Source organism: Labrus bergylta, chromosome 18 (genome assembly GCF_963930695.1).
Source record: "Labrus bergylta chromosome 18, fLabBer1.1, whole genome shotgun sequence".
NCBI classification, from domain to species: Eukaryota; Metazoa; Chordata; class Actinopteri; order Labriformes; family Labridae; genus Labrus; species Labrus bergylta.
In genome coordinates, this window is record NC_089212.1 from 18,063,311 (window position 1) to 18,077,630 (window position 14,320).

Consider the following 14,320-nt stretch of genomic DNA (forward strand, 5'->3'; position numbering starts at 1 on the left):
AGATTGAAGGTTTTTTTTTAATTTGTTTGCTTTATTTTAAATCATTATATTTCAATATTATTTATAACATAATTATAGTATTTGGTTAACGTCCAGCTTTACGTTGATTCTTGTTGCTTATTTTGGACCTGTTGTAAGTGGCAGTAGGTGAATTCAGTAAAAATAATAATTTCATATTCATATTTCAGGTTGGTGTCTGGGAGAAATTGCTACCTGACAGTCCTTACTCGGGGACATTAAAAACACTAGCACGCCAGTCGACCTTCATAGCATTTTGATCAGCCCTTTTTATGTAATCTACAGTGTAATTTCATTGCATTCATTTTCTTGGGTTCTTAAACGCGTTTTGATTATTGCTTCAACAGGATTTGCACTCAAAGATCTATTTATGTATTTTGTTGAAGCTTCTAGATAACTGACATTCTCAGCTACAGCGCCCCTTCAGGTGAAGCCTTTTATAGCCCTGTTTGGTGTTGCCAGGAGACTTCTTAAAACAGAAACAAGTCCCTCCTGAATGTTTTCTTCCCCTGCAGAACTTTTAACACTGGAAGTTATGGAAAACTCTAATGAGGTATGCTGAGAAAAAAACTTATTTATAACTCTACTTATGGTATATAGTGGTTATTGGCATTGAACTAAGATGTGGCAACATTTTAACCAGGTTAACTTTATTACCAATTATCAGGTGGATCAGTCTCATGAAAGGGAGAGGCTTAAGATGAGGATTGCTGTTTTGGAGGAAAGTGTGAAGTCCTGTGAGGTGGAGTGTAAATCCAGCAGAGAGACGGTGCTGAGGCTGGTGGCAGAGCTGGACCGAGAGAGGAGGAAGACTGCCAGCAGTGCATCAGCGCTCGATTCACTCAAAGTGGTACTTTCAAAGCTTTTAAAGTCTTCTACTCTTTTGTGTCAGCACAGTAATCCAGAAGTTCTGGCCCAACACAAATAGTGAAGGTTAAACCTTTTATCACAAAGGGAGTCTAAGGCGTAAATGTGTAAGGGAGGGGCCTTCACTAACCATCCAAGAAATACAAAAATTGCTCCTGGACGATGTGTTATTTGACAACATTTTAGCAGTGTTACTCTTCGTATTGTTTCCCCTGTCTCTTTCAGGAGTTAGATGGCCTGGTAGAGGGAAGGAGGAGTGTAGAGATGGAGAAGGGAACCCTAATGGAGAGGGTGGAGGCAAGCAAAAGGGTCGTCGAGGCTGCCAGGCGAGAGTCCCATTGTTTGGAGAAACAGGTGAAGGAGTTTGAGAGAAAGCTACAGTTGAGCCAAGGAGAAACTCAAAGAGCTGGGGAGAAACTGCAGATGTTCCTGGAAAAGGTGGTCGGTCTGCTGCAGGGGAAGTCTGAGAACGTCATCCTGCCCACAGAGGAAGATGTTCTATACACATTGGACAACCTTTGCAATAAGGTAAGTTATCAAAAAAGGGACTTTGGGCACAAACCTTACCACATTTAAGCCATAGTGCATGAAGAAAGAACTGTTCTTTTAGGGTCAAAACTTCAGCAACACTTGCTATGAAAAACTTACATAAAAGAGTCATACTACTTGACACCAACCTAAAGGTTCACAAGCAGATTCATGCATGCATATAACATTTGTTTGAAGTCTGAATTTTTATCTTCATAGTAACCAGAATATGTTAATTTGATAAAACAAAGGTTTATATTAAATACCCAAGTACCTAAAACCTTTACTCAGTGCTTGAAGATATACATTTAATACATTTCTACACTGTCTCCTACATCTACCATCAAACCTGAGTTTTAAAGTCTTAACTAGGTGCTTCTACATTGAGATAAACATTCTTACAACATTTATTTTGGTGGCAGTCCTTTCCAGAGATGGAGGCCCGTCTGTGTCATTTCTCTGAGGAGCTCAGCGAGCAGACGGAGATTCAGCACAGTGCACTTCAGAGGGCTCAGCTTGCGGAGCAGCAAGTCCAGGACCTGAGGGAGAGACTGCAAGCTCTGGAGACCGAGCTGCTGACTGCAGACATGCAGCATGACGGACTGAGACATAGCAAACTGCATGTGAGTAATGTTTCAGTCGCAGGGGAAACAAGTTACAATTTCTGTTAACTATATGAGTTAATGCATTTTAGTGAGATACGTATAATAGGAAGTCATTATCTTTATTTTTTCAACAGTATGAAGAGTTCCTGGAGCAGCTGTCAGAGATGATGAAGATTGACAGTATCGCAGTGGATCTTGGGTTCGACATGAGGCTTAAACTCATCCTGTCACGAGCAGAGCAGCTTGTTAAACAAGAGACAACTGCTTTGGTGGAGAACAAAAGTCTGAGTTACAGTCTACAGAGAAAGGTAGGCTTCACAAATAGTGAGTGGTGGTACAACAGGCACATGCAGGCAACTACTGATTAAGTATCACTTCACATGTTTCAATCAACAAGTCTCAAGCCTTTTAAGATGACATAGTAACATTTGATTGATAAGACACTTTATTTTAAATTTGCAGTGATAAAATGCCTTCTGTTAATGCACCAGAAAAGTACAAAATATTCATGAAAAGAATATCTTCTCAACAGTTAAAGGCACAGAAAGACCAACTTGACAGCAAAGGCCTCCACATCCAGCTTCTTAGGAAGAAGGTGTCAGAGCTGGAGGAGGAGAAGAGGAGCAGATCAGCGCTGGCCGTGGAACGAGATGATGCTCAACTGGAGGCCAGGAGGCTGCAAAAACAACTGCAGCGTCTCCAAGGCGAGCTGAAGGCCAGCAGGCAGTCTAAGACTGAGCTCAAGGCCCAGCTGTCCCATACCAATGAGCTCAAGGTAGAGGGGAGAGGGGTTAGGACCCCAGTTCAATCAAGAGGGCTTTTCACTTCATAACACATCATGTATGGTTGTAAATATATTCGTATGTGTGGATGAGAAGGAGCAATGTTTTGTAAATGTGCACCAAGCTTATATTAAAGTATACGCAGCTTTTTTGAGAGCAATATGCCAAACTTGATAAACCCCTCGATTTAAAAGTGTCTTTACTAAACACCTCTGTCTGACGTGCCAAGTTGAAAGTGATGGAGCAGAGTCAGACTGTGCAGGAGCAGAAAAAGAGGCTGGATCAGCTGGTGGAGGGGAAGGCCAAGGTGGAGAAGAAGCTGAACACAGTGAGCTTAGACCTACAGAGTCAAGAGCTGAAGACCAGAGAGGACCTGCAACAGCTCAACACCCTGAGACAGAGCCTGGCTCAGCTCTCTGAGAGGGAGAGAGAGGTAAGGGAGGGATGAATCTGAAACCTTTTGCTCAGTAACATCTAAAAATAATAAGCTATGTGCCATCTTTAACTCTTTTTTAAGTCCCTTCCTCTTAAAGAGTAACTGAACTACCATGTTATTCCATAGTTTTATCTGTTCTTCAGTATTTTGAGCTCTCAACTTGTAGGAGTGTCATACAACCCCTTTTCCAAAAGGGTTGGGACATTAAGTGAAATGTAAATTTAAACAGAATATAATGATTAGCCAGAAGTAGCACAAAGACCACATACCAAATAACGAAACTTAGACATTTCTGTGTTTCTGGAAAATGATTTGCACGTTTTGGATTTTGATACCAACAACACATTTTAAAAAAGTCGGGACATGGACGTTTACCACTCTGTCTCATCACTTCTACTAACAACGCTTCTGTCATTTTAAAAGTTGAATTATAAAGCGGAATTCTGAAAGAAGTTGCTGGCATCAATTTCAAATGATTGTATAATTGTACAAAAAAAAAAAAAGACTTTCAGTGTTATCATTGATATGTTGTCTTTGTTCTATTTTCAATAATATATGGGGACTTTCAATGTTTTGCATTCATCATTTTTTTTGTTTGCATTTCCACTTAACGTATCATCTCATCCCATTTCAAAGAGTGATGGACAGTTAGTCACTAAGGTCTGTGTCCACTAACTGTGACATAACTTTTGGGTGTGGTTATAGAGAGGGCAGTTACCCTTTTTCACATCTGGGTTTAAGTTTCTCTCCAAAGTTGCACTTATCAATACCTGTATGTAAACAATGCATCCCATTACAATGTTAGAATATGTCAGATGTCACTCATAGTGAGGAAACAGAGAACTACCCCCAACTATGTTTGAGCTTTATATTCTTTTATTATTAGTTTCATTGTATAGCCCAAAACTTTCCCCACTGGGGATCAATAAAGTATTATCTTAACTTATCTTAGCCCAAAACTTTACAGCTCAGGTTTACTCGCAGTGTTCTTATCCATGTTGTTTCCATCTGCAGCAGGTATCTTTATGCACCTGTCCACTAAATGTATGTTCACTAGCAGAACATTTAGCAGCTAAAAGGACAGACACTGATTTAAGGAATTGTTGACAACAAGACAGAGCTAAAACAAAGTGAATATTGGTTTATATTCAGCTTGTGTCCAGAAGCAGATTATGAAATGAATGGTAATGTTTAGTATGGAGGATATAAATAGGTCAATATTTACTTGTTTTGTGTTTGTGACCAAAAATATCATTTGGAGCTTAAGAGTATTAAATTACCCTGACAGCAACAAATCTTTACTATTGTTCAACTAATAGTTCAATCATGGGTCTGTGTGTTATAAAGATTCTGTAATTCAGATAATTTAGGAGCAGCAGGTGGTTCAAATGATGATTGGACTCATAAGATTACACTTTAAAATTAAACTAAGATGCCCTTTTTTTTCGTTCAGCTGGTCGACTTCCAAATGGTTGTTTCCAAAATGTTGGGTGTGGATGACACAAACCTGGCTCTTCCAAATTATGAAATCATCAAACTACTGGAGACCCTTCTTCACTCTCATCACCACCACCACCTCCTTCATCATCATGTCAATATGCCCTGGCACTGTCCTACTCACCAGAGGCCTCATCGCCCTCAAATCCTGGACCTTCATCATACCTCCTCCTTGGATCTTTCTGCTTCCAGGTCTACTTTTCAAGATGATGCAGTTCCCTTTCAGGAAGCCTGACGTTGATTATGCCAAACTGGACTATCAAAGTAAAGGTTTCTATCTAAAAACTATAAGAAATCTGACCTTATAGAGTATGAACTGATCCATCAAACACCATGTTTTCTGTTTGTGTTTTCAGGAAAAGCTCAGAGTAAATATGATTCATTCAAATATGAAAAATATACACATAAAAAGGCAATCATCAAAATTAGGATTTCGCATTCATTGTTTTCCATGGGCTCATATACATATATTTATCATATTCATATATACACATGGACAATAATCCCAGACTGTTATACATTTGATACGGACAGTCATACAAAATATACAGTCGTTCTATGTATTTATATATATATCATAATTCTCAATCTTAAAGTCGCATTTATATTTGTTTAAAAAATAAAAACAGCAAAATGTAAAAAGATCATGGATGAACAAAGTTAAAGGTTAATCTCTTGAACTGTGTCTGGCTTTAAGAACACACAACTTGGCTTAATAAATCTTACATGAATCAATGTCATTCAAGTTAAAAATGGATTGTTTACCACCGACACAATGAAGGATGTTAGTAAATAAAAACAATGATGAGAAATGCATGCCAAAATACAGGTAAAAAAATATTGCAATGTCAGATATATTACATGTTATTTTTGTTCCCTTTTTTTTTTTTTTTTTTTTACAAACTTTTGAGTTACAAGCAATTTCACAAGGCTAAATCTTAGCATTTCACTTTGGTGCTATCCACTGACAGATCTCCTCAGAGAAATGTTTACACCACTGATTTGATCTTCAGTTCATTCATCCAGAAATTTCCACTGTGGGCTAACACAGTTTATTCAATTGTGTTACACCAAGGATGCTCCTTATCAACACAGCATTACAGAGTAACATAGTGAGATGCTTGATCCTATATGTTACACATGTAGAGATTATCTGTAGATGGTAGCTGTTTTTCTGCAGTACAAATGGATGACCAAGATCAATTTTTGCTCCCAACGTAATTGACCATTTAACGACATCACCGTGATTCCAATTCAAGTCATAATGATGCATGAATACTGACATGAAACGCTCTTTCAGCTGCTCAGCCTACACTGGAGGTGGTCCGTTAGTGTAACTCAGCATCGGTTGTAAGGAATTTGCAAAGTTGTTGGACTGAGCACAGTAGTCCTCCTCTGAGAGTGGCACCAGGAAGGCAAAGACCACTAACAGGAGCAGGATGAACTGGAGAGGCAGCGCGAACCAGAGGACACGCCACAGCAGAGAGGACCCATGACCTGGTGACATGTCCGGATCAGAAGGGGAGGAAACGGATCCAGCGCCGCGAGACCTGCTCACACACACACGCACGCACAACGCAGCACAGACTGACCTTTAGTTACTCACATCAGTCTTAAAAAAAACATGTATATTTCTGTTAGTCATCTGAATACCTCATTTCAGGCCTGTGTAACCTGATTATAATGGTGACCTGTTTCTTTACTGTTCACAAAAATAAACTCAGCAGAAATAACTGACAAATTACATTAGTCTAATTCAATAAAGAATATCAACTTGAACAGCTTTTTAATCAAATTTTCCTGATTTCCATCTCTTCACTGGTCAGGTGTTGTCTACCAACTTTCAATCCAAATAAGATCTCAGCTCAGCGACAGGGGAACTGCACAACAGTGCTTGATGTGAGCACCATGCAGTGACTGAAAGACATCGCCGACATGGTTCACAGCAATGTCAGGACAATGTTTCACATTGTGATCTACATGCTGTCTGAGACTGGGGCGGATAAACACAGTTACAAAGACAGTCACAAAACAAACTGTACAATCCTACACAAAACAAATATACTTAACATGTGAGCTCGCATTCCTTTGCAAGAGATGTTAGGAGAAGAGACAAAAGGCATGCTGCAAGTTCAGCTTAATAATCAGATGTGTTTTTTTTTTAGACTGTAAGTCTGTGTCCTGTTGAAAATGCAAAGCATGCCGAGGCTATAAGCGCATAGTGATTAGAAACAGGTTCTTTGAGGTTATAGTTTAGTGCCTTTGAGAAGCTAAGTTTTTTTTATAAAGGAATAGTTTGGAAAGTAGGAGAATATGTTTTCTTGCTGGGAGTTAAATGAGAAGACTGATACAACTCAAAAGTCTTTGTATTCGATATGAAGCTAACCCGTGTGGACGATAAGCCTAGCTGAGTACAAGGGCTATGAAACAAGAAAGCTCTCAACAAAAAAACAACAATAAGCCTACTGCCTAAAATGTCACTGTGTTAATTCAATTGTATAATTCTTAGAAACCATCACCCTCAGTAAAAACTGTCTTCCATCTAAAAGTCTAGAAGCAAAGTCATTTAAATTGAAGATGACCAGAACCTAACTTGTGTATTTAATCAGGATAAAAAAGCTCTGCAATATTCTAAATGTATACAATTAAAGTGGCCCAGGAAGTCATGGAGATTAGATATGCCTTTTCCTATGCTGTTACCCAATGTGCCCCTTACCACTTCACATATGGAGACCTGAGAGAGGCAAGACTCACAGATGACTGACGGTGGGGGGGGGGAAGATGGTGGATAGTTGGTGTGATAGCAACAGAGGAGGAAGAAGAAATGCCACAGACAACAAAGAGAAAGAAAGAGAGCCAGAGAGATAGAGAAACTGCAGCCTTTGCATTGTTCATTGCAGACATTTACTGGTTTGGCATTTGAGAAAAAAGGTGTGTGCGTGTGTGTGTGTGTGCGTGTGTGTGTGTGTGTGTGTGTGTGCGCTGAGCAACGACGAGGGAAAGTTAGATACAGAGGAATATTTATGTTATACGTAAGATATGCCCTTTAGTTAGCGATATTAAGCAGCTGAGGACAGTGGCGGAGAAGAGGCCTTGCACCATTCCTTGTGTAACTGCTTTATCAAGGATGTGTGGGCTGCATTTCACCTCGTCCCCTAGCCTACACAAAGCGTCTAGACGTACAGAAGATGATGGAATTCACTATCATGAGCTGTTTAGGTTAATAACAAATATTAGAACAGATATTTGTATTTTTTCAAACACAGATGATGTTTAAGACTCGGGGTGGATTAGAGAGGAATAATGGGCCTCCAAGTGCATCATGGGCTGATGAGTTCCATTATCTTCTGGGTGTGCTAGAAACCAACAGAAAGGTACCTGTGGAGTGGACTGCTCACAGAGGGTCCAGGCTTTGACAGACTACATTTGCCCCGTTTCTGTTTGCAATGAACAGGGGGGAGGGTAAAAGAAAGAAAGTATGTTTCAGTCCAGGCAAATCATGACAAAGCTACCGATGAAAAGAAAATCCCAAAATGAAAGAAGAGCAGCGACAAAATCATACGTGAAGGTGATAGATTTTGTAACTCCTGATGTCGAGGAATCTGGCTTTTCAAAGTGAACGACTACTTTGAAGTGCTTTGGCTTGTGAGTGCAACAAACAGTCTGCAAATAGGGAGCTACATATTACGCAATGTGATGCATGACTTTCTTTCTTAACATAACAGTGACATATATTAACACACAAAATATAAGCAGCAGCATGCTTATTTGGACTGATATTTGAATAATCAACGCCGATTCAAATATTGCTTTGTAACTTTTTCAGCCTGCAGTATAATACATTTATGTGTGCATGCTTTTCACATCATAAAACCACATTATACACTCTTGTAGTCTTTTTGAATACTTTCGCCAGTATGCCTGGGAATATAACTACAGTGAGAAGAAATTAGAGGAAAGTGTAGGTGGAGAAAGATTTTAGTGTGAAAATACTGGAAGAGAAAAATTGACAAACAGGTGAGAACTGGAAAAGTCATCCAAGAAAAAGGAGGAGGAAGAAAAGGAAGTTAGAAAGAAAGGATTCCCGAGTTATATGGCAGGGTTTTGGTCTGGGATAAGATAACATGCAAAAGAGTAAAAGACAAGGGAACAGTTGAGAATTCAGAGGGAGGGAGTGTAAAGCAGGTTGTGGATGTGTGGAGAGGTGTGAGGAGAGATCTTGGGATGGCAGGGGTGAATATGGCCTTTAACGGGGCATTTGGGGCACAGGTCATTATATTTATTGTTTCTGAGGGATAACCTAACACCTGGCTTCACACAGGGCAGCATGTACTGGTAGGTTTGTACATTACCGATCGCCGCCGACTTGGTGTACTCCTTCCTGATACGGGGCTGAGAGAACCAGATGTGTCCAGTTCATCAGCAGAGGACCAAGATGACAGATCCTGTGGAAGAACAGGTTACCACAAAGAGAGAGAAAGACAAGGAATCTATGAAATCTGACCCTTCAACAAAAATATCTTCAGTGAAATCTTCTAAAAAATAAAGAGTAATTACAAAACTCTTAAATCCTCCCCTGTATTATCTCATGAAATCTAACAAGGCTCAAAAGTGACCAAGATTTCTGTGACGATATACCTGTTGACTGCTTGTGATGTCCAGAATTTTGGCCAGCTCTCTGAGGTCTCGGGTTACTTCCTTGAGCAGCATTTTGAGGCGGTTCCCAATAACATGGACCTTCTCCTTGGCCTCCAGACAGTCGCTGCCCTGAGCGTTGACCAGCAACTGAAGGGACATGTCCTGAAGAGAGGCCACTTTAAGCTGAGAGTCCAGCAGTTCCTGTCGGATTTGCTGTGGGGAAAGTCAATTTGAGATGTGAGCTTTTCAGATTATTTGAACCATGTTGTTGTTTTTGCATAGGTTTGCTTTAAAATGATAAGATAGTGTTACAATTCATGATCCAATGAATCGACTAAGTAGTTACTTCTTAATAAAGATTATATATTTTTATAGTGTTAGTGTAGCATCAGGAGTCACAAAGGTTTTGCACGGAATATGATTGAAATCTAAATCATGAGTTATTACTTAAGAAAACCACAAGGTTCAATGCACTGCTGCTTAGTTTACAGTAGCCTGTTTAAGTATTCAACCTGGTCTAAATGGAAGTATCTTTATCAATAACATTGCACCACATTATTTACAGGTTGTGTACCGTAAGTGTTTTATGATGCTCATGGAGAGTGTCACTGTCCTGGATTGGGTCAATGGGAACCACCTCATTCCTCCTGCGGTCGATGTTTTCCAACCAGAGCAGCAGACCATGGCTCATCTCATGGAAGTCCTACACGTCAAAGGCGAAGCAGGAAAGGAGATGTTACAGCAGTATGAAACAGTCTTAGAATGACTTCCAGGACAACTGAACTTGTGCCCCCTGTGCTGATTCTGAAAACAAAAAGACAATGACTGGCACCTACATGACATTGCATCAGAGCTTCCTGTAATGAAGACCTCCACTCCTCCAGTGAGCTGCCCAGTTTGTCCCAGTGGTTGTTCATGTCTTTTAGTTTGGCCTGAAGCTCTCGGGACTCATCCGTGTCTGACTGAACAAACTCAGTGCTGCACAGGTTGATGGACAACACGATAGCCTTACGCTTTTCATAAGCCTTCTGCAGCTCCTGTAGGCCAATATAACATTTAACAGTTCATCAATTCAGACATTCACAGCGACATGAAAACAGTGTCTCAAAGATATTAAAGATATGCAATGATCACTCACTCAAGAACATTACTTCTGATTGGAAGATAACAATCAAGAACAATAACAATCTAATTTAAGAAAATGAACTGATCTGAATCAGTTTTTGTTATCTTTTCTATGCTTAACTTATTTATCTATCTATGTTGGCATTGATTGGTAGATTAGACAAACGACTAAATCTTTAGCTGCTTCGTTTCGGGCTAACTCCAGCGGTCTGGCCAGTGCAACTGAGACTTTCTCTCCCTTCTGTTTTCATACTCTAGGACTGTCCCTCGACTATTCCAATGATTTTCTTGTTCTTTACATGTCAACAAAAAAAAGGAAAGCATCTTCATAAATAAATAAGGAAACATACCAAAGATATATATATATATATATATACACAGTATATATTTACAAACTGGTACATATATGGTACAACAATACCTTGAGCTTTTTAATGCGCTGCTCAATCGTCTGGATGTCTGTGCTGAGGTCCAGCCTCCGCTGCTGCTCCAGTTCTTCCTCTGTCTCTCCCAGCCAGGTCCAAATATTGTTCAGGTCAGAGTTCAGCTGCTGCCACTGCTGCTGGTTCTGTTTCGTGCGTATCTCTTTGCTGAGGTCCTGAGCCTGCAGGAGCTCCCATCGCTCAATAACTCCTAGAAAGAAGGATACATTATGTTAGCTGAATTCACCAGAGATGCATTCCATCAACCTTTTCCTTTAAATGCATTCATTTAATGTATGATAATGTAGCATTCATGCATGCAGGATAGGTTATGGTGAATTGTTACCTGATGTCTGGGACTCTGAGCTATTGGGATCTGCAAGTCCAGACACAGTGTCTTCCTCCTCCTTAAGCTCAAAGCCCATCCTCTTTACTGTATCGATACTGCCACGACATTCACCCAGCAGCCGCATCTACAGAATGAGTATGTTAGTCTACAAGCACTACTTTGTATGGTAAACTCAGGGTAAATTGTTCTAATATATACTTTTGGATAGGACATGCATTTTAAAGTTATGACAAAGATAATTACATTTGATAATTTAGTGACTAATTGGCTGGTAGTGAGCTTTTACAAAATTTCAGATTTTAAATTAAAAAAAATATATACAAACTTGCTGGTTGCCACATCATATCTCATTGAAAAAAAGTACAGATTTATATTATTTTGTGCCCTGCGGAAACACATACATATCCCATGTAAGAGGCATCCAGTTCTGAGCTTGTGGGAGTCCGACTGCGAGTGCTTTCAGTTTGCGGCAGGTGAAAACGGCTGACATCCAGAGGGTGAACATGTGAGTCTGTAGAGGCAGCATCTCCTGTAGACAACGCATCAACTGGTTAACTTTGCAGATTATGAGCAAATTGTATTTCATACTGGTTACTTAAAATGTGCTTTTCAAATGATTAAGAGATAAAGCCCCATTCAGACAGAGAAACATAAGAAGCAGTAGGACCCTACTAGTAGGAGAACTAGTACAGATGGATTTCCTGAAACTTGCCACTTATGGTGCCTGTGTAAGTTTGACATTTATCATGGTCCATTTCCTAAAAGGTGAGACTTTAATTCACCTCTTGTGCTCTTTGATATTATAACAGCCTGATTACAGGTCCCTCCTCTCCTGCTTGCATTATGAGTTGTAACCTCCATCAGAGAAACAGTCATCAAACACATATTTGTTGCATGATGGGTCTCTGTGTGAAAGGAGCCTTTGAAAAGTCTTAAATAACATCTACATCCCTCTATCAAGAAGTTCAGACTTCACTTAGACAATGACACAACATGCTTTTCTGAAAAAACAAAACGCACAAAAAAACCTGAAGAGGTTAGCTACATAGCACACCGCAAACAAAAGTAAGAAAGCCAGTTAGATAGAAGGGTTAGGCTGAATTCCATTTCAGTTCTGCTAAATTTAAAGGAAAGCAGAATCAGTGCATTGAATAAATAAAAATGGAATTGACCCTATCCCCCAGTGTTAGAAAGTGTTGCCATTGGTTACAGCCTCGGCTCAAAGTGTGTATGAGTGGAAATCAACACAAATCAAAGTCAAAGCTGGTGAAAAGGCTACACGTGTGGTGTCACTCAGAGTGAAGCTGTTATTTCTGGCCCCAAACACTTGTGGCATGCTGGGGTCTGCTGATGCCTACCAGTGGAGGACCTCAGTGTTTTTTCTGTTAGTTTAACATAGGCCTCAGGGCTCTCAGGGATCACTACATCTGGAAGAAACATTATACAGTACACACATTCAGCAGTGAGCAATACACTGTTTAATTCCATGAACTGGTTAAGATCAATTGTATCTGCTGTCTTCAGAATTGTTTGATACAGCACCAGAGGGGTGGAGTTTGATCTGAGTTTAAAAAAACAGACAGCTTATCAATCACAGAGAAATACACTGCTACAGCAATATGTTTCTGAACGACTACCTAAAAGATAATGACTAAGACTGAAACCCAAGTCAGTTGGCATTTGATGCTACACTATTTTCCTGGGACATTGGTTTTGCTACAGTAACGTCTGTTTACCCAGTTTTGCTAACAATGAATCCCCATTAGCATTGTTTTATTCTACTTCTTTGTACAGTAAGTAGAATTTAAGGTCTGCAAATCAAAACTCCTCAGTACTGTTTGGCATCTAGTGTCTTACTAAGGTGCACTTCAGCTAGTTTAAAGCAAGGGGTCAGGATGTAATTAATTGGACAGTGGAAAGGAAAAATACAAAAAATATTATTCTACTTGTCATATCTTTTTCTGATCATTCACACTGAAATTATAATCAGTTATTTAAGTGAAAATATAGTGGGAAATCCTTTTGACTTGTTTAAACTGATGGCTACTACGCTGCTTAAGGAATCTCAAACTGAGGTGGTTTGGTACCACTGGAAAAAGGACGCTCTTCTTTATACATAAAAAACAGAATCTGTATTCAACATTTAAAAGAAGCCACTACTCCTCATAAACCATCTTTCTAAATGTCAGTGAATTCAAAAGTCCTGATAATCTCTGAAATGTATCAGCAGAATGCTGTGTACTTAAAAACTCACCTGATAAGGCTGAGGCAGGCCTCTGGAGGAAGTCTCCCTCTTCACTCTGCTGCTCTCTCAGGGCCCTGCTGGCACTCTCCAGCCCACGGCTCAGGTCGTAGTCATGATCCCACTCCAGGGGAATGGAGTCCACGCTGGCTGGGGTGTCCCTGCCTGATCGCTCAGTCCTAAACTGGGCAGCAAGGGAGGCTGAGCGGCCTGATGAGGGCAGAGGAGACAGGAAGCCATCTCCCAAGCGCTCGTTCCATGGCAGACTGGACAAATCACATGGCTCGTCCAGCTCCAGCTCACGGTCCGATAATGACACCTCAGTATCATCATCTGCAAGCTGAAGAAAAATCATGACAAAATAAAGATGAAAACCAATCTAACACCTTTGGGATTCGATACATACTGTAATATATTAATGAAAAACAACGTTGTATCATGACATCTCTAAGTCTCAGCTCTTACAGGAAGCCGAATGAGCTTTTTGTAGTAGCGCTCCACTCGGCCAAACACTTCCTGGCAGTAGCGCTGCAGCTCTTCCAGCTCCTCCTCGATGACAGCAGCATCCAGAGGCTCATTTTTCTCTATCAGCGCCTCTCCCTGGTGGAAGATGTGCTCAATCTTTGCAGTAGTGAGGGAGATCTCCTGTTGGAAAGACTGTGGAGTCCGGGGAGAAAGAGCGCCGTTAAACAAGTCCACCTCAATTCTGCTTTTCATGCTAAACACAAAGTCCTTTCACTTACTTCATTCAGCATAACATAATTCAGAAGCTTTTTTGATTGTGCCATTTAAATTCAAGTTTGACTTTCTT

The 14,320-nt window shown here is 40.2% G+C and overlaps 2 protein-coding genes across 2 annotated transcripts in view; one reads left to right on the plus strand and one right to left on the minus strand.

Annotated features, from left to right (window-relative positions):
- Positions 1-18: 18 nt before the first annotated feature.
- On the plus strand, positions 19-4,968 carry ccdc170 (coiled-coil domain containing 170). Its single transcript, XM_020627294.3, has 8 exons — positions 19-571; positions 686-868; positions 1,111-1,413; positions 1,836-2,036; positions 2,153-2,326; positions 2,551-2,793; positions 3,030-3,233; positions 4,690-4,968. Exons 1-8 carry the CDS (start codon positions 515-517, stop codon positions 4,966-4,968), a joined length of 1,644 nt encoding a protein of 547 aa, XP_020482950.3. The 5' UTR covers positions 19-514.
- A 184-nt stretch (positions 4,969-5,152) lies between these two features.
- syne1b (spectrin repeat containing, nuclear envelope 1b) overlaps positions 5,153-14,320 on the minus strand; it is a 70,051-nt gene continuing 60,883 nt past the window's right edge. Inside the window, exons 135-146 of the mRNA XM_065947779.1 lie at positions 13,975-14,166; positions 13,522-13,849; positions 12,626-12,694; positions 11,669-11,796; positions 11,265-11,391; positions 10,918-11,129; positions 10,208-10,408; positions 9,946-10,074; positions 9,372-9,584; positions 9,086-9,178; positions 8,112-8,170; positions 5,153-6,283 (exon numbers count right to left, since the gene is read on the minus strand). Of these exons, the coding sequence (XP_065803851.1) occupies positions 6,043-6,283; positions 8,112-8,170; positions 9,086-9,178; positions 9,372-9,584; positions 9,946-10,074; positions 10,208-10,408; positions 10,918-11,129; positions 11,265-11,391; positions 11,669-11,796; positions 12,626-12,694; positions 13,522-13,849; positions 13,975-14,166 (1,992 nt within the window). The 3' untranslated portion in view covers positions 5,153-6,042. The remainder of the gene's footprint in view (positions 6,284-8,111; positions 8,171-9,085; positions 9,179-9,371; positions 9,585-9,945; positions 10,075-10,207; positions 10,409-10,917; positions 11,130-11,264; positions 11,392-11,668; positions 11,797-12,625; positions 12,695-13,521; positions 13,850-13,974; positions 14,167-14,320) is intronic.

Excerpts from the sequence above, each read along its gene's own strand:
- ccdc170 (XM_020627294.3), top strand. The coding sequence starts at position 515 with ATGTTTTCTTCCCCTGCAGAACTTTTAACACTGGAAGTTATGGAAAAC. Across the intron at positions 2,037-2,152 it reads TGAGACATAGCAAACTGCAT|TATGAAGAGTTCCTGGAGCA; the intron begins GTGAGTAATGTT and ends TTTTTTCAACAG. Across the intron at positions 3,234-4,689 it reads TCTCTGAGAGGGAGAGAGAG|CTGGTCGACTTCCAAATGGT; the intron begins GTAAGGGAGGGA and ends TTTTTCGTTCAG.